A 27983-nucleotide genomic window follows, 5' to 3' on the forward strand; every position below is an offset into this window, starting at 1 on the left:
GATAATGAATTGTATGTGTAGTACAGCTAAGAAATAGAACATTAGCAGCAAAGAAGAAAATCTCCTTGTTTTCCAGTACAGGAAGAGTTAAAAAAAAACCTTCAGTTATCTATGCAAAAGAGCCTTTCTGAGCTCTTCAACCCACTGGGTAGAATACAGTCCTGTTTTCTGAACCACTTAAACATTGAGAGACAGCTTGAGATAAGGTTCTACAGCAGGATCTTTCAAAGGGTCATTATTTCTGCTTTATTTTATAGTTTACAGAAAACCTGTAACAAAAAAAAACCTCCCCTGGGGGGTACTAACCTCGGGGGGGGGGGGGAGCCTCCGGATCCTATTGAGGCTTCTCCCGTCCTCCTCGGTCCCACGACGGCGGCGATAAAACTCCCCGAACAGCGGGAATGTAAATATTTACCTTACCGGCTCCAGCGCAGGCGCAGTATCGGCTCGGAGATAGGCGGAAATAGCTGATCGCTGTCAGTTCACTCTAATGCGTAGTCGCAAGTCTCCTGCGCCCGGACAGAGACCCGACGGAGATCGGCTATTTTCACCTATCTCCACGCGGAGAGCCACAATAACGCCCCGCTGGAGCCAGGAAAGGTAAATAAATCAGCGCTTGTCAGGCTTGTTGAGGGAGGATTGCCAGGCACTTCGGGGGAGCCAGCGCTGGACTGCCTGCAGCTACAGGGGTGGGGGAAGACTCGTTGGGACCCTGAGGCTTCCCCCTCCCAAGGTGAGTACCCCCCAGGGGAACTTTTTTTTGTTACAGGTTCTCTTTAAGAGACCGTGTGGTTGCTAAACTGCAAATATGACAGAATGATGCAATTTTATAAAAAAAACAAAAAAACAAAACTATATAACTGAAAATAAAAATACAAGACTCCTTTCTTTGCTACTAATGTTCTATTCACTATCACATAGAATTCATTATATTATGTGTAATTTTTTTTTTTTTGCCTCAGGTTTGCTTTAAATGACGAGCACCATGGCCATGTAGACGTCCGTGTGAACTGGCCCTGATTCTCCTAAGCATGGAGGGATATTGTAATACTGTAGTAAGCCCACTGTCCACTTACCAGCTGTCACAGAAGTCCCGGCACACGGGCACATGCTGTATGGCAACAGACATGTTGGGGTGAACCCAGTGAGCGGCTGATGGGGAACATTGATAGAAGCACTCAATCTTCTTCATGTAATTCTCACAGCTGCAAAATATAATCAACAGGTACACAGCTACATGGTGAGTATAAGCAGGCCTACTGACAATCCACACAGAGCTACTCATATCAGTCAAAATCATTATAATGATTAATCACATTATTATTTTTATGAAAATAGAGTTCTTCCCTACTATCAATAAAAATGCTGTTTGTGACAGTGCTGGTCGTAATGGAGAAAGCTACGCTTACGGATCATTACGCGTAATTTTACGCTATTACGCATTACGAAATTACGCTTACGGCATAGACATTCAATTTCGGTACATGTCTATAATTACGCATAGCACTTACGCAATTACGCGTAAGTATACCGTAATTCAGGTTATTACGTTATAGGCTTACGCGTAAAAACCTACTAGCAATTAATGCGTAAGGTCATGCTGCCAAGCGGAAAAGTTGACGCATGGATCAATGTTAGGTAGCCGCCGACTTTAAGGGTTAATAGCAAAGCCCCCTTAAGTGCTAAGAACCTCAAATTTGGAGAATATATTAAGGAGATCAGAAGGAATAAGAGGAAATTTTTTTTTTTCAAAAAGACCTTATAGTTTTTGAGAAAATCGATGTTAAAGTTTCAAAGGAAAAATATATACATTTAAAAACCTGCTGACTTTAACGGTTAATAGCAAAGCCTGCTTAAAATTTAGGAACACCAAATTCACAGGGTATATTAAGGGGATCAGTGGGAATAAGAGGAAATTTTTTTTTTTCAAAAAGACCTTATAGTTTTTGAGAAAATCGATTTTTAAGTTTCAAGGGCGAAAATGTCTTTTAAATGCGGAAAATGTCAGGTTTTTTTTGCACAGGTAACAATAGTGTGTTATTTTCATAGATTCCCTGAAGTGGGAAGAGTTTTACTTACTTCGTTCTGAGTGTGGGAAATATAAAAAAAAAACGACATGGGGTCCCCCCTCCCAGACCTCTTTAACCCCTTGTCCCCCATGCAGACTGGGATAGCCAGAATGCGGAGCACCGGCCGCGTGGGGCTCCGCACCCTGACTATACCAGCCCGCATGGTCCATGGATTGGGGGGTCTCGGAAGGGGAGGGGCAGCCAAGCTTTCCCCTCCCCCTCCAAGCCCTTGTCCAATCCAAGGACAAGGGGTTCTTCTCCACCTCCGATGGGCGGTGGAGGTGGAGGCCGCGATTTCCTAGGGAGGGGTTCATGGTGGCATCTGGGAGTCCCCTTTAAAAAGGGGTCCCCCAGATGCCCACCCCCCTCCCAGGAGAAATGAGTATAGAGGTACTTGTACCCCTTACCCATTTCCTTTAAGAGTTAAAAGTAAATAAACACACAAACACATAGAAAAAGTATTTTAATTGAACAAAAAACATAACCACGAAAAAAGTCCTTTAATATTCTTAATTAACCATTAATACTTACCTGTCCCTTTAAAAGCCAGTTCCCACGCAATATCCTCGGAAATATACTAATCAGTTACAATGTAACAAAGTTATTACAATATAAAAACTTTGTTACTTTGTAACACCACCGCACCCGACGTCACTCGCCGCTCACCCGCCGGCCGCCGCATACACGCTAGTCCCCGCCGGCTCCCGCCGTCCACTCCGCCCACACCTGTCACTCATATACATGCTGGCACCCATGGGTGCCAGCATGTATATAGGTGACATGTGGGAGAGGCGGGGAGGGCAGCGGAGCCGGCGGGGACTTAGCGTCCCTTCACCCGACAGAGCTCTGAGCTAATCTCGAAAGCATCTTTGTATTTGGGCTCCAAGGAGCCCCATTGGTCCTTAGCAGACCAATGGGGTTCCTTCAAATCAGAAGGAACCCCATTGGTCTGCTAAGGACCAATGGGGCTCCTTGGAGCCCAAATACAAAGATGCTTAGAGAGCTCTGAGCTATAGCTCAGAGCTCTGTCGGGTCCTGCAGCACAGACGCGGCGGCGGCGGTGAGTGACGTCGGGTGCGGCGTAGTTACAATGTAACAAAGTTGTTACATTGTAATAACTTTGTTACATTGTAACTGATTAGTATATTTCCGAGGATATTGCGTGGGAACTGGCTTTTAAAGGGACAGGTAAGTATTAATGGTTAATTAAGAATATTAAAGGACTTTTTTCGTGGTTATGTTTTTTGTTCAATTAAAATACTTTTTCTATGTGTTTGTGTGTTTATTTACTTTTAACTCTTAAAGGAAATGGGTAAGGGGTACAAGTACCTCTATACTAATTTCTCCTGGGAGGGGGGTGGGCATCTGGGGGACCCCTTTTTAAAGGGGACTCCCAGATGTCACCATGAACCCCTCCCCAGGAAATCGCGGCCTCCACCTCCACCGCCCATCGGAGGTGGAGAAGAGCCCCTTGTCCTTGGATTGGACAAGGGCTCGGAGGGGGAGGGGAAAGCTTGGCTGCCCCTCCCCTTCCGAGACCCCCTAATCCATGGACCATGCGGGCTGGTATAGTCAGGGTGCGGAGCCCCACGCGGCCGGTGCTCCGCATTCTGGCTATCCCAGTCTGCATGGGGGACAAGGGGTTAAAGAGGTCTGGGAGGGGGGACCCCACGTCGTTTTTTTTTTATATATCCCACACTCAGAACGAAGTAAGTAAAACTCTTCCCACTTGGGGGAATCTATGAAAATAAAACACTATTGTTACCTGTGCAAAAAAAAACTGACATTTTCCGCATTTAAAAGACATTTTCACCCTTGAAACTTAAAAATCGATTTTCTCAAAAACTATAAGGTCTTTTTGAAAAAAAAATTTTCCTCTTATTCCCACTGATCCCCTTAATATACCCTGTGAATTTGGTGTTCCTAAATTTTAAAGAGAACCAGAGATGAAGCACCCTCATGTATTTTATTACATTTATCAGTGGGAACATGACAGTAAACAGCTACCCTGCTTTTAGTTTCATTGTTATCTGCTTAATTAGTCTATTAGCAGCTGTGATAAGAATCCACCGACTATTCAGTCGAGGTTTGACCTGGAATCATTTTAGCTGAGTCACTTTTCTGTGGAGTCTTTTCAAGCCCAAGCCTCCCCCCTCCTGGCTCAAATTTCATGCTTTACATACTGAGAGCTGTGATGACACAGGAGCTGCTGCAGGAAAAATCTCTGTCTAGCAGACAGTGTGGCTGTGTGATCTGTGTGCTCTGTGTGTGCAGCCTGTCATTATTATCTACTGTATGCAGTTTCATTACTATGAGAGACACTTCCTACAGGCAGCCACACTGTATTCCAGAATATGAAGTTGAAAGCACACAGATGAAAGCCTACAGCAGCCCTTCTTGTCTATAGTCTCATATAGCTTAGACAGCACATCCAGAACACCTCATAACCTGGAAACAGAAGGAATATAAGCCGGCGGCCATATTGGATATTTCCTGGAGCAATAATGGATAAAAAGCACTCAAAAAGGCACACCAGAGTGGCAAAATTGTCGGGTAGAGCATTTATTCTTTACAAGCTATCAACTGATATGTTTATTTTGTGTGAATCGTTCATCTCTGGTTCCCTTTAAGCAGGCTTTGCTATTAACTGTTAAAGTCGGCGGGTTTTTAAATGTATATATTTTTCCTTTGAAACTTTAACATCGATTTTCTCAAAAACTATAAGGTCTTTTTGAAAAAAAAATTTTTCCTCTTATTCCTTCTGATCTCCTTAATATATTCTCCAAATTTGAGGCTATTAGCACTTAAGGGGGCTTTGCTATTAACCCTTAAAGTCAGCGGCTTTTTTATATTATACGGGAGCGTAATATTACGCGATTACGGCAGACTGTGTAATTTCAATGGGAGTTTACTGTCTTACGCGTAATTTGTTACGCGTAAAACGTAACCTTACGGTCTACGCGTAATTAATTACGCGTAATACCGTAACCTTACACGTAACGCTTACGGTGCATTTGTAGTGAATTACGATGCGTAATTACGCTAATGCGTAATTTCGGCCCAGCACTGGTTTGTGAGCACCAGCTTCTGTATGCCAGGACACCAGAAGAAGCTAACAGATGAAGGCTATGCAAGGTACGTGGGGCATTGTGTCTCACGTTATGGATGATTTTAAAAAGCTGTTCTGATCCATCGGAGCAAAGATCGATAGTCCCCCCCCCCCCCCATTAAAATATCAATTGTGGTGTGCCAACTGGTGCCATACAGCATAGAGTAAGTCTAGGAATCGGTGGCGTAGCTAGAGATGGGGCCCCATAGCAAAACTCTCATGGGGCCCTCAGATGGAGGCACTTTTAAGTAGTGCCACATGCCCCTACCCTATGGATTTGAGTTAATGGGGCAATTTACATTGCCATTTAATCAGCACGACACATAGTTCATGGGCACTGAGACAAAGGCAGAGGGTGGAGGAACACAAAAAAATTAATGTTAAATACATTAAGTAACACCAAGGCCCCCATATGATCCAGGGCCCTATAGCAGCTGCTATGGTTGCTATGGCTATTGCTACCCCCCTGCTAAGAATCACTGAAACTTGAAACTGTACTGCATGGGATGGGGAAAGAGTTGAGCAGTGCTGGGTTTCAAAAACATACAATAGGAGAGAGAGATTGTACATAGGGGTGGTGAGCAGAGCAAAACAGGGGCTGCTTAGGAGAGAGTTGCAGAGTAGCAGATGCATAATAGAGTGCAGCAGCTGCAATAAGGAGGAGCTGAGCATTGGCTGCATGGGGGGGGGCAGAGTTTGCCTAGAAAAGAGTGCAGGGGATTGACTCTATGAGAAGAGGGAAGTGCGGAGAAGTGGCTGCATAAGGGCAGTGCAGTAGTAGATGGACTGGAGATTGATCGCTCATTGGCTCACTGTAGGTTCCCAGATCCATCTTCTGCTAGTCTTGTGGTGGGTACTCAGCTTTATAAATTACAGTGATAAATTAAACACGATTAACAAAATGTATAACAAATTCCAAGACACAAAAGGGTGAGAGAGCCGTATAGCAAGATCTGCATAAGGGATGGAGTGCAGAGCACTGGCTGAATAGGGGAGGTAAGAGGTGCATAGCAGAGTTTGCATAGGGGACGGGGGAAGAGCAAAGCAGTGGCATGTGGTAATATAAAGGATAGGGAGTGGTACGTGTTACCAGTGGCATAGCTAAGGAGCTTTGGGCCTTGGTGCAAATTTTACATGGGGCCCCCCCCAAGCACAATTGATACAGCGCATCAAAACCTGCCAATGATTTCCACAGTTTCAGTGATGCAAGTAGGGGATGGGAAACAGTTTGTTAATGATTACTACTATCTAAAGCACCTATAGAAGTGATTATTACCAGCACAGGACAGCCCATAGAGAGCTAATATTGTGCTTGAGGGAGGGCCCCTCAGGGCCCCTCTGACCCAAGGGCCCCAATACGGTCGCTACATTTGCACCCCCTATGGATACACCCCTGCATGTTACAAAAAAATAGTACTATATACCTTCCAGATTGATACAGATGAAGCATAATGAGTAGCAGTGAAGTAATTTTCATTTGCAAATTCTTGGAGGCTTACCATTTGCAGATGTCCCAGCAGACACTGAAAAAAACTATCTGCCAGGGCCAACAGATTATGGGGGTCATTTCCCTTCAGGACAAAGTGATATGGTGATTATGCTGTTTAACCCCCCCCCCCCCCCCTTCCAACAAATCCATAAGGTTTACTTTGGGAATGGAGTAACAGCAGTCAGCAGCCAAGGATGCACATAGTCAGATGTCTGGTTCCTAATAAAAATGTGTTAATAATTTGGGTTACCTCCTTCTTTATAGAGGTAAGCCATTTTTATATGCCCTTTTCCACATCCACACGATTACATTCTCTTCCCCCGTCCCAGTTATATCCCTGACCAGCCCCCCCCCCCCCCCCCCCATCCTGGGGTGCTGGTCGTGTTTTGTAGGTTCTTTTTAACCCTCATACTGTATTCTTTTTTGGTGTCATCAAAGTGACAAGAACCCGAGTTAGGATGGGTTTTCCTCACCGGCAAATATACTGGTCTTGCAATCCACCTTTCAGAGTATCCTGCACATCTGTTGTGTAGCCCATAGCCCCAGTATACTACACTATCAGGAATTCCTGGCCTCCCTGCCTCGTTTTTTGTCTCCTCTGGAAGGTCCTTGAACTCCATTGGTTTCCACACCTCCCACATAACCAAGGATACATGTGTTTTAGATCTCATTATCAGATTGCACAAGAAATATATAAACCCAATTGTGCATATGCTTGCTATTCTTTCATAAGATGTGCAAAGACTGACCCTTTAGTTGAGAATAAGTTATGTAAAGGAAACCTTTAGATTGTAAGCCTTTGGTAGGGGTTCCCCTCCCCCCTCCTTAGTGTGTCTTTCTTGATCTTGCAACCTAAGCTATGACACCCTTCCCATGGATCAACTCAGGCTTAAATTGCTGGGTCTCTGTAAAATCACATGATCATGCATCTTATACGGTTTGCATGGACAACCTTGTGCTATGTTGTATTGGTTTGCTACCTCTCTGTCTGTCACCCCTTGTTTACATTGTATGTATCCCTATTTACTGTCCAGCACTGCGTAATATGTTGGTGCTTTATAAATACAATAAATAATAATCATAATAAAGGGATATGGAGGCTGACATATTTATTCAATTTTAAACAATGCACATTGCCTGGCTGTCCTGCTGATCCTCTGCCTCTAACACTTTTAGCCATAGACCCTGAACAAACCTGCAGATAAGATGTTTGTGACAAAAATCTGACAAATATGAACTACGTTTGTTTCAGGTGTGTGATTCAGATACTACTGCATTGCCAGTATGATCAACAGGACTACCAGGCAACCGGTATTGTTCAAAAATAAATTATGGCAACTTTCATATACCTCTAGCTTTAGGCTCCCTTTCAATGTACATTTGGCTGATTTTCCATTGACTTTCTTTGTATGTGTGTGCAGGGCCGGGCCGAGGCATAGGCTGGAGAGGCTCCAGCCTCAGGGCGCAGTGTAGGAGGGGGCGCAGAATTCATTCAGCTGTCATTCCTAATTGTGTTTGAAGCAGAAAGAAATAAGAAAAGGGGATACATGGCAGTGACTGCAAGCCAGATAACTAGATATTAACGATCTACACCACTTCACCATGCACGGTGGTTTGACAGCTCACTAAAGGACCTAAAGAAAGAAGTGCGCAGACTAGAAAGGAAGTGGCGAAAATCTCAGAATTCAAAAGATAAACACACCCTTGTCTCTCACCGGGAAAGCTACCAAAATGCGATCACCAAGAAAAAATCCTCCTACCTATCACAGGAGATCGCAAAGGCCGCCAACAGACCAGCCCAACTATTCCGCACAGTTGATAGACTATGTAATCCATCCTGTCTAAAACCCACTATAACTCCCTCAAAGGAGCTATGTGAGAAATTTGCCTGCTACTTTGCTGACAAAGTATCTTCTATTCGGTCTCTCATTCAGTCCACAGCACCCAAGACTCATGCAACTAATGGAAATAGCTGCAAAAACAACCTAACACCCTGGACTGATTTCAAAAGTATTAGTGAGGAAGAGATCTCAGACACCCTCTGTCGTCTCCACCAGACAACCTGTGACCTGGACCCTGGACCAACTAAACATATGCTGAAATGCCCTGACCTGCTTGGTCCAGCATTTCACAAAATAGTAAATTGCTCTCTGCAAGCAGGGAGGTTTCCTACCTCTCTAAAAGAAGGAATCATCAAGCCCCTTCTCAAAAAACCTTCCATGGATCCAGATGCTATGAGCAGCTACAGACCTGTCTCCAACCTCCCCTTCTTAGGTAAAGTTATTGAAAAGGCTGTCTATCTGCAACTTGAAACCAGGCTGTCAGTAAACAACATCCTGGACCCTCTACAATCTGGCTTTAAGAAACACCACAGCTGTGAAACAGCCCTCATCCAAGTCTGCAACGATCTGCTCATGGCAAGGGACAGAGGGGAATGCTCCATCCTAATCCTGTTGGATCTCTCAGCTGCTTTTGATACAGTTGACCATGAAATCCTGCTTAACAGACTGCAGGAGTACTGTGGCATCAGTGGATCAGTCCTCCAGTGGTTCAGATCATTCCTGACTGACAGAACACAGAGAGTATCCCTAGGACCTATAATGTCCAAACCTGCACCTCTACAATTCGGAGTGCCACAAGGATCAATCCTATCCCCTCTGCTGTTTGCAATCTACATGTTGCCACTCGGTACACTTATCCAACGACATGGCCTGACGTACCACTGCTACGCCGATGACACACAGCTATACCTGTCCTTCAAACCTGGTGGAACAGACCCTACCCCAAAAATAAACTCTTGCTTAGCTGAGCTTCAGGCATGGATGAATGATAACTGGTTGAAACTGAATGCTGACAAAACTGAGGTCCTGTTTGTCCAAAGCCAGTGCTCGCCATCAAAACAGCTCTATCCTAAAGCAACACCAATCAGGATTGGGAATTCAGACATAAACAGCTCCAACCTTGTGCGCAGCCTTGGCGTACTAATCGATGGGGAATTGAGTTTCAGAAACCAAATTTCATCTGTAGTTAAATCTTCCTTCTTTCATCTGAAGAACATTGCAAAGATTAAACATCTGATTCCCCCAGAGGATCTTCAAACCCTAGTCCACGCCTTCATCACATCACGGCTGGACTACTGCAATGCCCTTTATGCTGGCCTCCCCAAAAAAGACTTGCGTCGCCTGCAATTAGTGCAGAATGCTGCTGCCAGATTGCTAACAAACCAGCCTCGCCACTGTCACATTACACCGATCCTTCGCTCACTGCACTGGCTACCAGTAGAATGGAGAATACTCTTCAAGATTGGACTGCTGGCATTCAAATCCCTGCACAATCTGGGCCCTGGATACATGAAGGACTTGCTGAAGCTGCACCACACCTCTCACAACCTCAGATCAGCAAGTTCTATAAACTTGGTCACTCCCAGAGTGCACCTCAAAAAATCTGGAGACAGAGCCTTCTGTCATGCTGCCCCTACTCTTTGGAACTCCCTACCACACCCAGTAAAGACAGCACCATCCCTGGAGCTATTCAAATCCAGACTGAAAAGCCACCTGTTTAGCCTGGCATTTCCAGATTTATAAAATTCTTCCCCTGTACCACGATGGTCGGAGCCATGCTTATGCGCTTTGAGTCCCACGGGAGAAAAGCGTTTTACAAATGTTATTTGTTGTTGTTGTTGTTATTAAGGTGTTGGGGAGGTTGTGGGCCCATGGGGGCCTCTTAGTCTAATAGCAATCTGTGTGTGACAGCTGGGGTGGGAGGGATGGAGGGGCGCATTTTGGTGTCTCAGCCTTGGGTGCTGGAGGACCTTGTCCCGGCTCTGTGTGTGTGCTGCGCAAGCCTACAGATCTATATTACAGGAAAGCAGTGTAGCAAGCTGCTGCATTAGTGATGTGGAAGAGACAAATCACTAATCCCGGATCAAATGGCGAATGAGGTCAGAAGAGAACAGAAGGTTCAGGTCATAGCTCACCAGAATAAAGCTCCACAGTGACTGGCATCAGACAAAAAAACTAAATGCAGAAGGCAGTGCAAAGTACAAAGGCCATCTGGGTCACCAGGCCACTACCTTCAGTGTGGACAGAATAGAGCACCAAAGCTGTCCACAATTGGTGACTGTCGCATGTGCAGAGAAAAAAAACAGTGATCAGCTGGCAACATCTGTGAACAACATAAAGACATGCTTATTCGACAGGTGAGGGGTGAGCAGGGGCGTTACAATAGACCCTGCAGGGGATGCAGGCAGCTGCAGGGGGGCCCCGTGAGGAGAGAAGTTTCTTTTCCCTGTCCTAAGAGACTGACAACTAGGGGCACGGAGAGTAAAAAAAAACGTTCTGCTCTCTGCACAATTATTCTAATGACTGCATCTGCTCAGCCACTGATAAGGAATCATACAAAGTTTTGCAGACAAAGATTTGTAGACAGTCCTTATTCAGTGTTCAGCAGGTTCTTGTGTACAACGCTGCTCTGTCCCCAGCCTCTCTGCCCCTCCCCAAGTGCTGTGTACTGTAGTGATGCTGGAAAAGTCTGCAAAGCCAGTTTTGCTTACTCCATCAGAGATGAACAGAGTGAGTGTAATAAGCTAAGGCTGAGAGCACACTCATCTGTGTCTGTGTGAAAACATGCATGTTTTATCACAGAAGTGAATGTAATTGATAGAGAAAATGCCTGCTATGTTTTTATCTGCATGGAGAAAACGCATTCATGTGTGCACTGCACCAGCCAATTGAATAACATTGGTTCTCCGTCTACTTGTGCAGAAAGCGGGAAAGGGGGGACGACCAAAGTTTTGCAGGGTGGCCCAATTTTTTGTAGTTACACCCCTGGGGGTGAGCGAGGATGTACCTTCTTAGGAGGGAGGTGAGGAATGGGAGACCTTCCAGTGCATTTTATCTCAGTAGAATACAGCAGTATACAGGCACAAGAAGCCCAACATTGATGCTCAACTCTCCAAGAACTGTTATATGGGGAACTCTTGACATGGTCAGGTACACCTACCCCTTGTGGTGTCTACAAAGTATTGAGGTCTCACAATGGGACAATTAAAATTGTCGCATTGGCCCCGCGGTGTATTGCGTTCCATCATAATAATGCAAGCCACGCTATGCCCTACCTCACACACACGTTGCCACAAGCCGCCTGTGCAGTAGAGTAGACCCGATGGGCTTGGCTCTTACCACCGGGAGCTAAGCAGAGAGCAGGTAGTGCGCCTGCACAGGCAGACCACTGTAAATATCATTGCTGTCAGGGCTGGATTTGTACGCTTTACAGCCCAAGGCCACTGTCACCTGCCACTCCTCCAGTAAAGGTAGCCAGATGACCCCTCCCCCCTTTCCCTCCTGTATGGGTAGCCAGGTGACTCCCTTAATCCCTCCTTTTCCCACTCCCCCCCCCCCCCTTTCAGTATAGGTAGCCAGCTCGCCTTCATACTGCAGCAGTCATCAGTGTCACTCATTTCTCTGCTCGACTCCAGTGTTGAAGCTTCCTCTTCCCCTCTGTCTCCAATGCTGTCCAAGTCCATAGCCGCCCGCCACAATGCAAACATGCACAGAGAGCATGGTGGTCGCTGGCAGCAGATTACCATGGTCAGGCGCTTGCCTGATCTCCCTGCATTGCAGCAAATGCACGCTTGCAAATGCTGCATAAGTTCAGCCTGCTGCTTTGGTGCCCTTGCTCCTGTGCTGCCCTAGGCCATGGCCTAGTGGCCTTGGCCTAAATCCGGCCCTGATTGCTGTTGTTGACTCCAGGGTCCCAGCACTGGAACAAGCTGCTCGAGGAACCAGAGGCTTCCCCCTCCTGAGGCAAGTACCCCCCAGGGGCACTTTGTCCCTACAGGTTTACTTTAAAGAGACTCCGTAACAAAAATTGCATCCTGTTTTTAATCATCCTACATGTTCCAAAAGCTATTTTAATGTGTTCTGGCTAACTGCAGCACTTTCTACTATGACAGTCTCTGTAATAAATCAATGTATCTTTCCCCTGTCAGACTTGTCGGCCTGTGTCTGGAAGGCTGCCAAGTTCTTCAGTGTTGTGGTTCTGCTATGAACTCACCCTTCCTGGCCCCTCTATGCATACTGCCTGTGTGTTATTTAGATAAGAGAGAAGAGAGAAGCTGCTCTAATCAGCTGGATAAATCGTCCTCTGAGCTGGCTGGGCTTTCACATACTGAGGAATTACAAACAAGGGCAAAGCTGTTTGTAGGAAGAAAAGAGCAGCCTGAAACTTCAGTGCATGGGGGAAAGAAACACACAAATGATCTCTTGAGATTCAAAAGGAATGCTGTATACAGCCTGCTTATGTATGGATGTATTTTCTATGTGTAGACATACTGTACATCAACCTACTTCCTGTTTTGGTGGCCATTTTGTTTGTTTACAAACAAACTTTTTAAAACTGTTTTTAACCACTTTTAATGCGGCGAGGAGCGGCGAAATTGTGACAGAGGGTAATAGGAGATGTCCCCTAACGCACTGGTATGTTTACTTTTGAGCGATTTTAACAATACAGATTCTCTTTAAAGAAATAAGGCCAGAGTGTTAACTAAAAGGACTTGATACTACTATTAAAACTTAAATGCTTTGGTCACATATTGAGAAGACCCAATTATTTTGAGAAATCCTTGGAAAAACTGAGGGCAAAAGAAGAAGAGGATGGCATGGGCTAAGATGGATAGACAGTACATGTGAAGCTATGAACATGTCTATGCAAGAGCTGAAAGAAGCAATGATTGACAGACACATCTGGCATGCAAAAGTTCATATGGTCGCAAAGAGTTGGATTCAACTAAATAAATGTGGAGGAGGAGGATGTAAGTGACTTCCCCGTCAGGCAATGTGATGCCAGCTGATATAAGTAGTGAGATCTGCACATGTAAGCCCTCTTTCCGTATACAGTGCAGTCAGGCACAGCCTCTGATGTGTGGAGCTCTGAGGTAGACTGCGGTTTCTGCACATTGTGGCCACCCGCCTGCTGAGTGCATTGTATCCTGTGTGCTAACTGCAGCCGCACAAAGCCAAGGATCACAAACTGCAATCCCTCAGCCTCATAAATCAGGCCCTTAATGTTTATCTGGAGTTCAGATTCAAATAGGAGAAGTGTGTGATCAGCTGTGTATGAATGCAGTGTAATGAAGCTATAAAATGTAGAATGCCGTATGGTATGACTGCTGGGGGGCCTGGGAGCAGGAGGAGGGAAAGGGGGGGGGGGTGTCTATGCTGTATGTCTGCACAATTATTTAAGTAGGTAGGATTACATGTGAAATAAGTTAGGTTAAAGCAGAAATAATAGAGTAGATACAATTTCCACTGGAAATCGCAAACTCATACCAGGAAATTGCGTTTTTTTTAAAGAATTTGCACTTGTGATTCAGTAATCAGAAGGGCTAACACAGGCATAATTTGAATTGTGCAAAAATGTGTTTGCAATACTACAAAAATCGCATTGAAAAAATGGAAAGTGTCGTTCATGATTTCTATTTTATAGTGCATACTCTTGCGATTTACAGACCGCATGCGTTTTGCGAATCCAATCAAATCACTTCTAGTGGAAATGCACCCTAAGTCCATTGCATTGCATCGCAAGGGACAATATCATTACATAGAAACATGATGCAATGATATTCCTAAGGGGCTTTCACATTAAGTACAGTGGGCTCTGAAATAGTAATGCACAGCATGCTGTTGGTTAACCTCATAATGCATGCATTTACAGTGGCAGTGAAGCATACTTTATTGTACTGTTTGCTTCACTGTATAGTCAAATCGCAATTTGTATTGTATTTTATGATTGTATCGCAATGCAATCTGCACAGCGTGAAAGGACCCTAAAAAAACAAAAACAAAAATTCTAGTTTAAAGATACTAATATTCATTTATGCTTGACACAAATTCATCAGACCTAAAGGTGGCCATACATGGTACAATTTTTCAATTAGATAATTTAGTTCAATTATTCCGTTAGATCGAATATAAAGATTTTTCCAGCATGTCCGATCATTTTTCCCGAAAAAACTGGATAATCGTTCGAATTTCTTGATCGAAAAAAAAAAATATTTTCAACTTTCATTCAATTCGATCATTTAGATCGAATAAACGGGAAAATCGAACATTTTTATTGTACCGTGTATGGCCACCATAAAACAAACATTTATCCAATTAGATTTTCTTGAATGATCAATTAGCTCGAGTATATCATCAATCCTGTTTTCATTATTGCCTAATTTGTTTTTTTGGTTTTTTTTTAAGACAGCCACTCAATAATGGATTGAAAACCTTCACTTGTTTCTTCATCGCTCTTTCTACAATTTTTTTTATCAACAACTTGATTATATGTCAGTCTGAAGCCATCATTCAATCCAGAAAATACTGTACAATCAGAATCAGTGTAAAATCCTACTAGAATCTGTTTCATGTCTCCAGCCAGTCCGATCAACTGGTGATCAAATGGATTTTGTTAATGAATGAATATAGAATAATTGAATGGCTTGAACACCCAGACTATACAATGTCTGGCCAGATTCACAATAACTCATAGTATAAGGGTAAGTTCACACTATGCACATTGCTTAGTTTTGCACTGGTGCATGTGAACACACTCATGAAGCAGAGAATGTTATGCAAATGCTCTTTCTAAAGTGCGGTTTCTGGATAACGTAAGTGATAACAAGCATGTTGCATTGCAATTCTTCATGCTAGGAAAAATAATGTGCGGGCTGTAACGTGCAGATTGTGCTCTATATTATTCGCTGGGCGTATGGTGTGAAATAAACCTAAGGCAAGATTTTACACGTGTTTCACCCATCCTCTGGAATACCCTTCCACAACACATCCGTCACTCTCCAACCTTTGATATCTTTAAACACTCCACTTTTTCCAACAAGCATACGCTCTACCTTAGGCCATTCCCTCTTTGACCTAAGGCCAAGTTGCATTGCTACTAGATATTGTAAAAACATGTTTGTTTATTGTATACTACCCAACCTCTTGTTACCCCCCACCCCCCAAGACAAATTCCAAGACACAAAAGGGTGAGAGAGCCCTGCCCTTGCAAGCTTACAATCTAAAGGAATGGGCATTCCTTTCCATTGTAAGCTTGCAAGGGCAGGGCTCTTTCAATTGTTTGTGTCTTGGAATTTGTTATACTTTTTATTTATCATGTTACTTTTGTCACTGTAATTACCAATTCTGTATTTTGTACCAATTCAGTATATATAATATATATATATATATATATAATATATATATATATATATATATATATATATACATATATATATATATATACATATATATATATATATATATATATATATATATATATACTATAAAGAGTGTTGTACTAATTGTCTGGGAGGAATGTCTCAGAGGCGGTGGTGGGGGGCTGCTCTCTGGTCTGTACTCAGTACTTCTTCCTGTGGCTCATGAATGATGGCTGGTGGGGAATTGCAAGCCTGAGATTCTGTAACTCGAGGCCGGCTTCATCATTGTTTTCCCTTCCCATGTGTTCTGCACTTCACAATATTTATGACTTCCAGAGCCAACATGAGATATGCAGGGAAACCGCACAGGCCTCTGGGGGCGGATTATGGCTGCCCGCCTGGATACGCTTCATTAATATCTGATGGGATATGTTATCCTTCCAGAAGAATTAACCACTCCATTGCTGTTCCCCTGGAAGTTGCAGGGTCATGTGACCTAGAGATCTAAAGGCCGTCATTCTGTCCATACATGGAGTAGTCTGATTGTACTAGTATTATTACTGTTTATTTATAGTACTATAATGTTTGCAGCTCAGGCTATGAAAAGAAACGTAGGGAGCCTTAGGCCCAGTTCACACTGGGAATTAAAGAGACACTGAAGTCTCTTAAAAATTATTTTTTTATTCTAAAATATTGTTTAATATATTAGCCCTAACTAAACCGCCGCATCCCTGCCGCTGTACACTATCTAAATCCTCCCCAAACTCGCCCTCCCTCTCCCCTGCAAAATCCACGACTTTCTTGGTCATGGATTTTGCTGCCCTGTGCGCTTCCGTGTGAGACAGAGCTAAGAGCTGCAGCTCTGCCTCACACGCGCCTGTCAGCGTGTATCTCCGCCTCTCCCCCACCCCTCTCAGTGAAGGAAGACTGAGAGGGGCGGGGGAGAGGCGGCGATCCGGGCTGATAGACACGCTGAAAGGCAGAGCTGCAGCTCATAGCTCTGCCTCTCACGGAAGCGCTTCCCGGGGAGTTTGGGGGGATTTAGATAGTGTACAGCGGCGGGGATGCGGCGGGGATGCGGCGGTTTAGTTAGGGCTAATATGTTAAACAATATTTTGGGATAAAAAAAGGATTTTTAAGAGATTTCAGAGTATGGAAGATGAAGCCCTGCATTAGTGAATTCAAAATTAGATTTTACCCATAAGGTAAATTATCAAACGTTCGATAAAGTGTTTGATAAAGCTTAGTAAATTGAGGCCATGTGTTTCTTTAAGCCACCAGCAAACAAGTTAATACTCTGAATAATTTTGACATTACTTTTTTACCTATTTGTTTGTCCCTTTTCAATTATAGGGTTCAAAAACAAGGTGAGAAATGATCTCTTAGACCCCTTGTATTTGACTATAAAGAAATCTACCTTTCATACCATTGTTTATCAATGTTGGAATTAATCAGCCAAAACCTTTTTGTGTATTTCCAGCTGAACTCTATGATATATACTCACGCCTTGCTGAGGTTCCCACATCTGTTCCAGTAGAAATTATCTACTTTGATGACTGGAGAAGAGGAGATTTGCTTTGTGAAGTTGGCGTGACAGCAAGAGGCTGGTGGTGACAAATGAGAGAATTTTGCCATCAAGCACAATGTAAACATGCGGATAATGGAAGATGTGATAAATGAACTCTACAGGAGAGTGATTAACATGGCGCACTGTTAAAAAATGAATCCTCTGGACCTATCTCCATCAATCTGTGAATACTCATAGGAGTCTGACTGACTGGATAAAAAATTCTACATTTCTAGTTCACTACATCCAATCCAGTATTTGCATGGTAAAAAAATTAAATGAATTAAATGTTGATCTATCAGATTTTCTACCTATTTTTCAATGTTACTGGTTTACATGTTGCAGCATAAAATATCAAAAGTGGATATCCAGGGTAATAATGTGGCCACTAACAGTACAATTTGGTGAACAATCGTTTATGAATTATTCTTTGTATGAACAATCGGAAATTATCACTTGGGACCATAAATGGAAAAAAATCTCTTAACCATTCTGATCAGATTAACCTCCCTGGCAGTATGATTATTTCCAGATTTTAGGCTCTTTTCAGCATGTTTCAGACCCTAAACTCAGGAAAAAAGCATGCCGCCATAATGCCTGCAGCAGCCCAAGCGCTAACTCACCTCCCTGGAATCCAGCGCTACAATTTTCCCTCCATCTCCGGTTGGTGATGTAACCCTGTAGTGAGATCGCCAACGGTGATCTAACCAGAGCGATTCAGAGCCTCAGAGGACAGAAAGGAGAATAGCTACCAAAGTCTGGATCCCCCGGGAGGTGAGTAAAAACACCCGCTGTGCGCCATTGCTCTGCATAGAGCTCCCAGTGGCTAGTTCGAGCGAAGCTCTGGGTTACCGCCAGGGTGGTTAATAAAATCAATCAAATTTTCAGATCAATCCTGTCAATCTGATCAGATTGGTTAGGACATTTTTGTCCATTAGTGGTCCCAAACAATAATTTCCGATCATGTATGTGGAGAATCGTTCATAAACGATTGGCAAATTATTGTATCATTAGTGGCCACCTATTCAAGTGATCCTCTTATCCTGGAAAATTATACTAACCTGGCGGGTCTTCTTATTGTGAATCAGACCCGGAGCTCCGTGTCCGGCAACTTCTGGCACGTAGCCCAGCCCCCGCCAAAAAACGCCATTGGGTTTTCTCCACTGAAGATAGAGAAAACTCAATGGCATTTTTCAGTGGGGGCGTGGCTACGTGCCAGAAGTTGGTAGACACGGAGCCCTGGAGGCTGGGACTGATTCAGAAGAGGAAGACCGGGCTGGTAATTATAACTTTACAGGTAAAGATGATTCGTTGCATATGTGATATATTTTGGTTAACCACTTTAAAGTCAAGATTTACTTTAAAAATTTTAATTTTTGTAAAATGAAAGGGAACATACATGCTGCAGTAATTCCTCTTCTTCTCAGAGACCTCTAGCTGCCTGCTCACACTCAGCTGGTCTGAACAATTTCCAGTTTAGTCACATGGGCATTCAGAGGGAGAGTGATTGCTCTGTAAGCTGAAGCCACGCCTCCCTGCTTACTCATAGCCAATCAGGAAGTGTGGTTTCAGACTGAGTCTGAGTCTGTACAGGCGTTATATGGGGTATTGTGATAAATTCTTAAAACAATTCTTAAAACAATGACTGATAAGTACATTGCTTACAGTAACCATTCCTGTGTTACTGCAGCTTTTAGGGACCTATTTATAAGGAAGTGGTATAGTTTCCTGATGACCACTTCCTTGTGATCAGATTGCTTCCACAAGACTATAAATTCATAAAGGAATATAGTATGATTACCATATTTAAAGTGGCAATCTATGTTCTTATTACCTACCACAATAACCCTCAGTGGGTATTTGAAGCTACATTCAGTTGACCAGAGCAACAGATTACCTCAGCAAACTGAGGCATAACTGCTGCAGGAAAGTCAGGGCATCACGTAGTTTTGTGGCCCGCGAGAGATGCACCTTTAGGCCTCGTTCACATCAGGGCTGTTTCTGTGCGCTTTTCACAGCGCACTGCCCTGTGCGATCAGCAAGGTATTGATTTTCCCCTGTAACTAAATGTAGCTGGTTCACATCTATGCGCTGCACTGAGCAGCGTTACAAAAACGTAGTGTTGCATGCATTTCTGTGCGCTGAGCTGTAAAGCACACATCAATGCAAGTTAATGGGTGCGCGTACAAACGCATAGAAGCGCATGCGTTTTTTACCCCTAATTGAAGAAAAAAATACATTTACATACAAAAACAAAGTTTTATTGACAACTGCTGCTGCTACAGTAAGCAAAACGTGTTTTAAAGAAGCGCAACGCACAGAAACGCGCACTAAAGCGCGCACAAGCGCATTCGTTTTTTACAACGCGCTTTCACACGTTTTTCAGCGCAGCAGATGTGAACGAGGCCTAAGTCTGGTTGTCTGCCTGGTAAAACCAGAGACACTTCTTTAGCTGCCAGGTCATCTGCTAGCTAAAAAGTTGTCTCCAAGGTGCCAGGCGTAGAATCAGATTGGAGACCGCAAATAGTGATGATCTCTTGTTCTGAATAGGTCTGTGCCGCTCCATACAACACCCTTGGCACAGGGGTAACTCTTGGGGGATCAGCTCAGGATTGTGTGGGTGCCCAAATTATGAACCCTTCCTTCCTTCCTCCAATACAGGGGTCCAGCCTCCAGGTCAGGTGCTGTTGTGGCCACACTTGTAATGGTTGGGGCAATTATGATGGCCACTCTTGTTATATGAACCCTGGTCAGACTGTGGGGGTCACCAAATGTATAGCTCCCAACTGTCCCTCTTTTGGTGGGACAGTCCCTCTTTTGGAACCCAATCCCTCTTTCTTCCTCCTTTGTCCCTATTTCAGGACTGATGTAAGATCTATGTAAATATGTGTATTCAAACAGAGAGGGGGGAAGGAATCTGAATGGTGGGTGGGAGAGTGTGTCCCACTCCCTTCAAAGTTATTGGGGGGGCATAATTTGTAGTTATGCCCTTGCGTGCATCGAATGGCACCACTGCCTGAGTGGACCCGCCCTTACAGACCCTAACTTTTTTATATGACTTTTTATGTTTCATTAAAACTGTAATAGTTTAAAGCAGAAATGAGTACCCAGGAGCCAGGACATGTGGGGCAGGTATAGTTACATCATATTTATCAAAAAACAGGACAAATATTTTCTTTTTAAAATAGATGAATTTGAAGGTCTACAAAACCTCATGCAGTTGTAGTCTAGTAGTAGTGCGCTGTCACCCCCTCCCCAGCCTGCTATTGTTACTGGGTGGATGGAACACCAACCACAGAAATGCAGTTGTTCTCTTGTTTCTCTTTTCAGATGACATAGCATCACTAGGTTTTTATTTATATTGTATTCATGTAGAGCTGACATCTCCTCACATGTCCATCATAGTCTATTGCCAGTTTTTGTGGGACATGTGGGATGAAACTGGAAACCTTCTCAATCGTGGCTCATCAGAAGGTGCAGAAAGTATGCTCATAAAGGTTTGTAATAGTTTCTAGTCACCTGGTGATTTATATTGTTGTACAGTTTGGCTTTACATTACATGTAATGTTCCCTGTTCCCACTTACAGTCAGAGTAAAGCTGACATTCCAGCATGCCATGCTCGGGGCTTGGAGCAGCCTTGTGATGTGTCCCATGCAGGCAGCTCTTCTTCAGACAGAATCCTCCCAAGAGGAGGGCCAGAGAAAACGTAATCAGCAGCATTAACTTCATGTTTCCTGAACACCTGTGGGAGCACAGAGAGTTCTGTTTATTATCTGTTGTCATAGTTTAATATGTCCTAAGAGTGCCCATACATTGCTTGCTTTTGCGGGATGACTGACCTTCCATTCTGATAATTTTAGCAAATTGGAGGAAGGTAAATACAAGATATATAACGCTGGGCTAGAATGGTTGAGGAGGCGCCCAAGGGATATGATGGGTTAATAAGACTTAACTCCTATGGTATAAATAATAGGGAGGTGCCTTACCTCCAATTAAGACTCACATAGATGGAAAAGGGAAGTCTTTATTATAAAACACAGTTAGGCGCCCACGCATCACACGGCTCTGCTATAAGGTCATCTGTTTGTATTGACCTGAGGAAGCAGGCTGAGACCCGTGGAATGCGTTGTCTACAGTATAACGTGTTTTATAATAAAGACTTACCTTTTCCATCTATGAGAGTCTTCATTGGAGGTAAGACACCTCCCTATTATTTATACCATAGGAGTTAATTCTCATTAACCCATCATATCCCTTGGGCGCCTCCCCAATCATTCTAGCCCAGTGTTTCCCCACAACTTGTAGACTTGATCGACGTGTGGAAAGGACCATAGGAGGAGAGCGACCACCCAGATCTAGTGGATCCGGGATACTGAGCGGGAACACTACATTTCCGCAAGCCTCTACGGTGGTTGCAGGACTGCAACCCGCCTTTGTGAGTATTAACTACCCAGACATTCTGTCCTTCATCTGCACCTAACGATACTGCACTATTGGGCTCCCGGTCTCCCCCTCTTTTGTCTATAGGATTCAGGACCTCTTGTGAAGTTATATCCCGAGACCTGCATTGCACTATTACTAAGATAGGGCGCTGTACCGGAAGTACCCTATCTAACGCGAGCACATATCTATGTTACTGTGCGGCTCCTGTGGCGACCTGCATGCGCAGGAGTGTATTTTAGCAATACACTTCCGCACACGTGATTGATTCGCCAACAGGAAGTGAACGTCACTTCCTGCTTGGCCTGCTGCCAGACAGGGATTGCTGCCAATATTCAGTGTGAAAGGAGCCTGAGAGTCTAGCTTAATTACTGCAAACATTGTGGCCACTGTAGGTTTGGGACTGAGGCTTATAAACAGAAACTCCCTCTATTTCCTTATCAAGTGCTCCCTGTACTGGATTCGCTTCACCTCTTGAGCTGGCCCTATTCAATCAGGGTTGCTGTAATACTCACAGCATACTCAAGTAGCTCCAGGTGACCCAAAACCTCAAGGAAAGTATAGAGGACCGAAAGAGACCGAAAAGCCCTCATTCTAAAAAAAGCAATGCTTATTATGGTAATTCACGGCTGGGATGCCAGGACAGCAAGGACATGTGAGTATTACATAGTGTGGTTTGCCTTCTTACAACAGAAGGTATTTACAATAATTCATATTTAAGTATGCAACTGGGAATTTGCATATTCAACAGTGGTGCATTGTGGGTAAGCACAGTTACACACTTAAATCTGAATGATCACAAATACCTTCTGTTGTAGGAAGACAAACCACACTGTAAGGCCCGGTGCACACCAAAAACCACTAGCAGATCCGCAAAATGCTAGCAGATTTTGAAACGCTTTTTCTTATTTTTCTGCAGCGTTTCAGCTAGCGTTTTGCGGTTTTGTGTAGCGGTTTTGGTATAGTAGATTTCATGTATTGTTACAGTAAAGCTGTTACTGAACAGCTACTGTAACAAAAAACGCCTGGCAAACCGCTCTGAAGTGCCGTTTTTCAGAGCGGTTTGCGGTTTTCCTATACTTAACATTGAGGCAGAAACGCATCCGCAATCCAAAATCTGCAGCAGCCCGGGAGTATGCGTTTCTGCAAAACGTCTCCCGCTCTGGTGTGCACCAGCCCATTGAAATACATTACCCTAGCGGATCCGCACCCGCAAGTAGATCGCAAACCGCGGCGGAAACGCTCCGGTGTGCACTAGCCCTAATACTCATTTGTCCTTGCTGTCCTGGCATCCCGCCCTCTCCGTGGGCGCACCGCCTGCCGTGGATTGATGATGATGGCGGGGGGACATGCGCATATTTGTGCATAGCAGCGAAGGTCTTTGCGAGACATTTGATGCACGCGATCACACAGGCGCATGCACATAGGATTTTGCACCTAAACACAGTATAAAAAAGCCCCTTCAGCCATAGCTCAGTGCTGTTCATACTGTCAGCTAGTGGTTCCACCTGACCATACCTGTGCTTTTGGCTTACCCTATACTTGTTCTGTCCGCCTATTATCGACCTGGTTCGCCTGACTATTCTCGATCTCAAACCCTGTGGTTTTGACTCGGCCTGTTTACTCAACCTGACTGATTGCGGCCTGGTTCCTGATTATCATTTATATAATATTTAAAGAGACACTGAAGTGAAAAAAAATGATATAATGATTTGTATGTGTGGTACAGCTAAGAAATAAAACATTAGGAGCAGAGACATAAGTCTAATGTTGTTTCCAGTACAGGAAGAGTTAAAAAAACGCCAGTTGTTATCTATGCAAATTGCCATTGAGCTCCACGACTTTCAAAGTCGCAGAGTGCTCTGTGTTCTGAAGCTTGTTATCTGAAGTGTCTGTCAGGGCTTGTTCACACTGCAGGTATTTTCGTTTTTTTTTTATAGCTGCCTGCGGTTTTTAAAAACACCCCCGACTGCATGGCCAATGAATGTCTATGAGAAGGTTCATATCAACGCGGGTTGTGTGTGGTGCGGCTAGGAAAGTGGGGCGATTCCGCCTCAATGGAAGGTATACAAAAATCAGCGAATGCGTACAAAAACGCGTAATAAGGCGATTGCGCTCACGTTTTTAAGAATAAATACATTGTATTTATTATTTTCCAGGACAAAGAGTTCACTTCCTGACTTGCGTCAGGGAGTGAATTACAAAACTGCTCGGAAAAAAACGCTTAGAAAACGGCACACCCAAACGCCGGGAATCAGACAAAAAAAAGAAGACGCCTCAAAAATAGCCCAACGCGGACAGACACGCGAACGGAACACAATGTTCAAATTATTTTCTTTTTCTGGACAGAGAAGGGTTCAAAAGTTCACAGACTGCTCTGTAAAATCATATAGAATGCTGAGTATTGTGTAGACTGCAAATATTAGAGAATGATGCAAAGTTATGAAAAAAAACGATATAACTGATAATAAAAATATGAGAATATTTTCTTTGCTACGAATGTTCTAGTAATTATCCGTACTACACAACCAATTCATTATATCATAATTTGTTTTCCGCTTCAGTGTCTCTTTAAGCACCAGGTCCTGGAAAGACATAAGCTGCCCATCAGCTACAACATGGTTCAAGAACTGGGGATCTGGGATAGTTTTACACTTCTGAAGTCTAAAGTTTCTGATGTCTCCAGGAACCGCACAGTGGAGGACATCCAGATTTATTTATTTTTAATTGGGGAATTACAATCAATACTTTGATTGATTTTAACAATTGAAACATCTGGCCAATGGATCACACTCCTGTGTTACATTTTTCCCCAATTATGAAAAAAAAAAAGACTGAAAATGAATAATCTACACTCAGGGCCGGCCGAGGCAGAGGCGAGAGAGGTTCCAGCCTCAGGGCGCAGTCTAGGAGGGGGCGCACAACTCATTTAGCTGTCATTCCTAATTGTGTTTGAAGCAGAAAGAAATAAGAAAAGGGGATACATAGCAGTGACTGCAAGCCAGATAACTATATATTAAGGTGTTGGGGAGGTTGTGGGCCCTGTGGCACCTTTTAGTCTAATAGCAATCAATGTGTGACGGCAGGGGTGGGGAGGATGGGGGGGCGCACTTTGGTGTCTCAGCCTTGGGCGCTGGAGGACCTTGTCCCGCCTCTGTCTACACTACACCATTCAATTCTTATAAAAATCGATCAGAAAAATCCACCAACTTATATTGAAAACAAAACAGAAATTCAGTCAGATTTCTTGAAGCTTTCAATATTTTTGTACTACTGATCATTTTTTATCGAATTGCATACAATTTAATCGTTTTATTGTATCGTGTTCATGTGTGGCCCCCTGAGGGAGGGCATTGACAGTAGTGATAAATCTCCATTGATCAGACACAATATGATGAAGTTTTGTTCACATTTCTGCTTAAATGCGATTGAGATTAAATATATGAAGCATTGATCATCACTCTTAAGGTGCCCCTACACGATACAATAAAAATGTTAAATTTTCCCGTTTATTCGACCAAAACGATCGAATCAAATTAAAGTTTAAAACAATCTCTTTTTCTATCAAGAAAAAAGAATCGATTATCCCGTTTTTTCAATAAAAATCCGATCGGACATGTTGGAAAAACCTTTATATTAGATCTAACGGAATAATCGAACAAAATTATCTAATTGAAAAAAAATAAAAAAAATTGTACCATGTATGGGCACCATTAGATCAATATTAAGGTACCCATACATGGTACAATAAAAACATTTGATTTTTTTTGGACCATAACGATTAAATCTAATGAAAGTTGAAAAGAATCTTTTTTTTTCGATCAAGAAAAACGAACGATTATCCCTTTTTTTCTATAAAAATCTGATCAGACATGTTGGAAAAATCTTTATATTCGATCTAATGGAATGATCGAGCTAAATTATCTAATCGAAAAAAAATGGAAAATTGTACCATGTATGGGCATCTTTACAATCAAAAAGTATTACTTAACTGATAATGTCACTTATTGGCCCATGTCACTGGCAGCAAAGGCCACAACACCTGTTGTACGTTTAACATGGACCTTTAACCTATGTGTGACATTTATAACACCTAACCTTCACTCTACTCCCACAATATCCTTTCTAAATTGAGATCATATCACCCGGTCATTATCAGCAGCAACATAAACCATTGACTGCTATTAATACTCATTTCCAAAAATGTAGAGGCAGAAATGTTTCCAATCAGCCGATGACCTTCCTGTGAAAGCATCAGCGTTCCTGCCCAGCAACTATTCCCTACCGTAAACGTGTGCTGTGAATGCTGGTGGAATCCGGCTGTAGTGTCCGCACTGATCCTGAGCTCTTTTTATGGACAGTTTCTGAGATTTTACAACTTTTGCTTCTCTTCTCTACATAACATGGATTTAGAAAACGAATTACCTAATTTCTATTTTGGTTTCCCAAAATCACAATTGTATGATCTCAGCAGACTCCAGAAAACGTCTTCATGGGAGTGTCCCTTTCTGACTTCCTTTTCTGTCATTTCTTTGTAAGCTAGAAAGACTTATTACAGGAAGAGCAGATGAGAGGCAGAGACAGTTCTTTAAACTAGAGATAACCCTGAGAGGTGATGCTAACAGTACATCGCTGTGGCACTGTAGCCCAAAAAGATCATTAGAGCATGATTATTATAGCATGTACCCCTTCATTAATGACAGCATTGGTCAAACACCCTACCATTGGTAACCCTACCTCTAGTACCCCTCTATAATTGTGTATTAATGTTTTTAAACAATCATTCATGCTTTTAATTCACTTTAAATACTGATACTTACGGTATACAGATTTGTTTATAAATGATTTATCTGGTAATCTCAATACTTACTCTAATGGACTGAATTTAAAGTACTCCATCAACCCAATTTAAAGTAAGTCTGAAATGAGGATACTCGCCTTAGCAGAGGGAAGGCCAGGGCTGGCAAGGGCCGGCTTAAGAGGCTCCAGGGCCCTGGGACAAATTGAACAGGGGGGCCCCCTACCCGAACACTCCCTCCCCCCCTTCCCGGCGATTAACTCTGCTCCCCGGGGCCCTTGCTAACAAACTGCAGCAGCAATTACTCACCTCTTACGGCGGAAGGCACAGTCTGGGCACTCTTGCCATGTTGTCCTCCACCACCTCTATGATCTGACGCGCTGGGTCATAGAGGAGGTGGAGGACAACGTGGCAAGAGTGCCAGGACTATGCCGTCCGCTGGAGGAGGTGAGGATTTGCTGCTGCAGTTTGTTAGCAAGGGCCCCGGGGAGCAGAGCGAGCGGGGGAGCAGGCAGCATTTAGCAGGGCGCAGGGTGGGCCTAGGGCCTCTGCAGAGGTCGGGGGCCCTAGGGCAAATGCCCCCTTTGCCTCTATGGGAGCGCCGACCCTGGGGAAGCCTCTGGATATGAAAGAGCCTTCCTGTTTCACTGTTCTGGTCGTCCTTCCCGTGCTACCTAAATGACTCCAGTGTATGATCTGGCATTGTGTGTCCTCTTATTACCTTTATAGTCTGTCACCCTTATTATCATAGTCTGTAACTTTATTGATTGTAAAGTGCTGCATAATATGTTGGCAATATATAAATCCAATAAATAATAATAATCATAACCTGGAGGAAACCAAGGAACCTGTTAGGCTACAGAGACTGGAAGAAGCCCCGGGTATATATGATAGAACGTGTCCCTTCTGAAGCACACTTTAAGTGTACCTATGGTGAAAAAAGTGTCCCTAGGGGATAGTTACCTCGAGAGGGGGAAGCCTCTGGATCCTAAAGAAGCTTCACCCCTTCCTCCTCAGCAGAGGGAATTCAGAGCTGGGACCTCCAAAGATCCACTTGTCACTGCTTGTTGGGAGCCTTGCACAGGCACACTGGTGGCTCTCCACTCAGGCTCTGGGGGAAATAGACAAGCCAGATCGGGTTGGCTCTACTGCACAGGCTATTTCCATTACAGCCTAAGCAGAGAGGTGTTAGTAAGGAAGGAGAATGGGGAAGCCTCATTAGTATCCAGAGGCTTCCCCCTCCTGAGTGTAGTACCCCCCCCCCCCCCCCCCCCCCCCCCCAAGGATTATGCCCTAGGGTTCAATATTCGT

General features: G+C 43.7%; 1 protein-coding gene and 1 long non-coding RNA gene across 2 annotated transcripts in view; one reads left to right on the top strand and one right to left on the bottom strand.

The window, feature by feature from the left end:
- The window catches only part of LOC137520947 (uncharacterized), a 111582-nt gene extending 93874 nt beyond the window's left edge, over window positions 1-17708 (top strand). The window contains exon 3 of the long non-coding RNA XR_011021973.1: window positions 17347-17708. This is a non-coding gene — a long non-coding RNA (uncharacterized lncRNA). The remainder of the gene's footprint in view (window positions 1-17346) is intronic.
- LOC137520946 (riboflavin-binding protein-like) overlaps window positions 1-27983 on the bottom strand; it is a 51141-nt gene that overhangs the window by 22125 nt on the left and 1033 nt on the right. The window contains exons 2-4 of the mRNA XM_068239555.1: window positions 21019-21176; window positions 17371-17470; window positions 1077-1205 (exon numbers count right to left, since the gene is read on the bottom strand). Of these exons, the coding sequence (XP_068095656.1) occupies window positions 1077-1205; window positions 17371-17470; window positions 21019-21163 (374 nt within the window). The 5' untranslated portion in view covers window positions 21164-21176. The remainder of the gene's footprint in view (window positions 1-1076; window positions 1206-17370; window positions 17471-21018; window positions 21177-27983) is intronic.

Source organism: Hyperolius riggenbachi, chromosome 6 (assembly GCF_040937935.1).
Source record: "Hyperolius riggenbachi isolate aHypRig1 chromosome 6, aHypRig1.pri, whole genome shotgun sequence".
NCBI classification, from domain to species: domain Eukaryota; kingdom Metazoa; phylum Chordata; class Amphibia; order Anura; family Hyperoliidae; genus Hyperolius; species Hyperolius riggenbachi.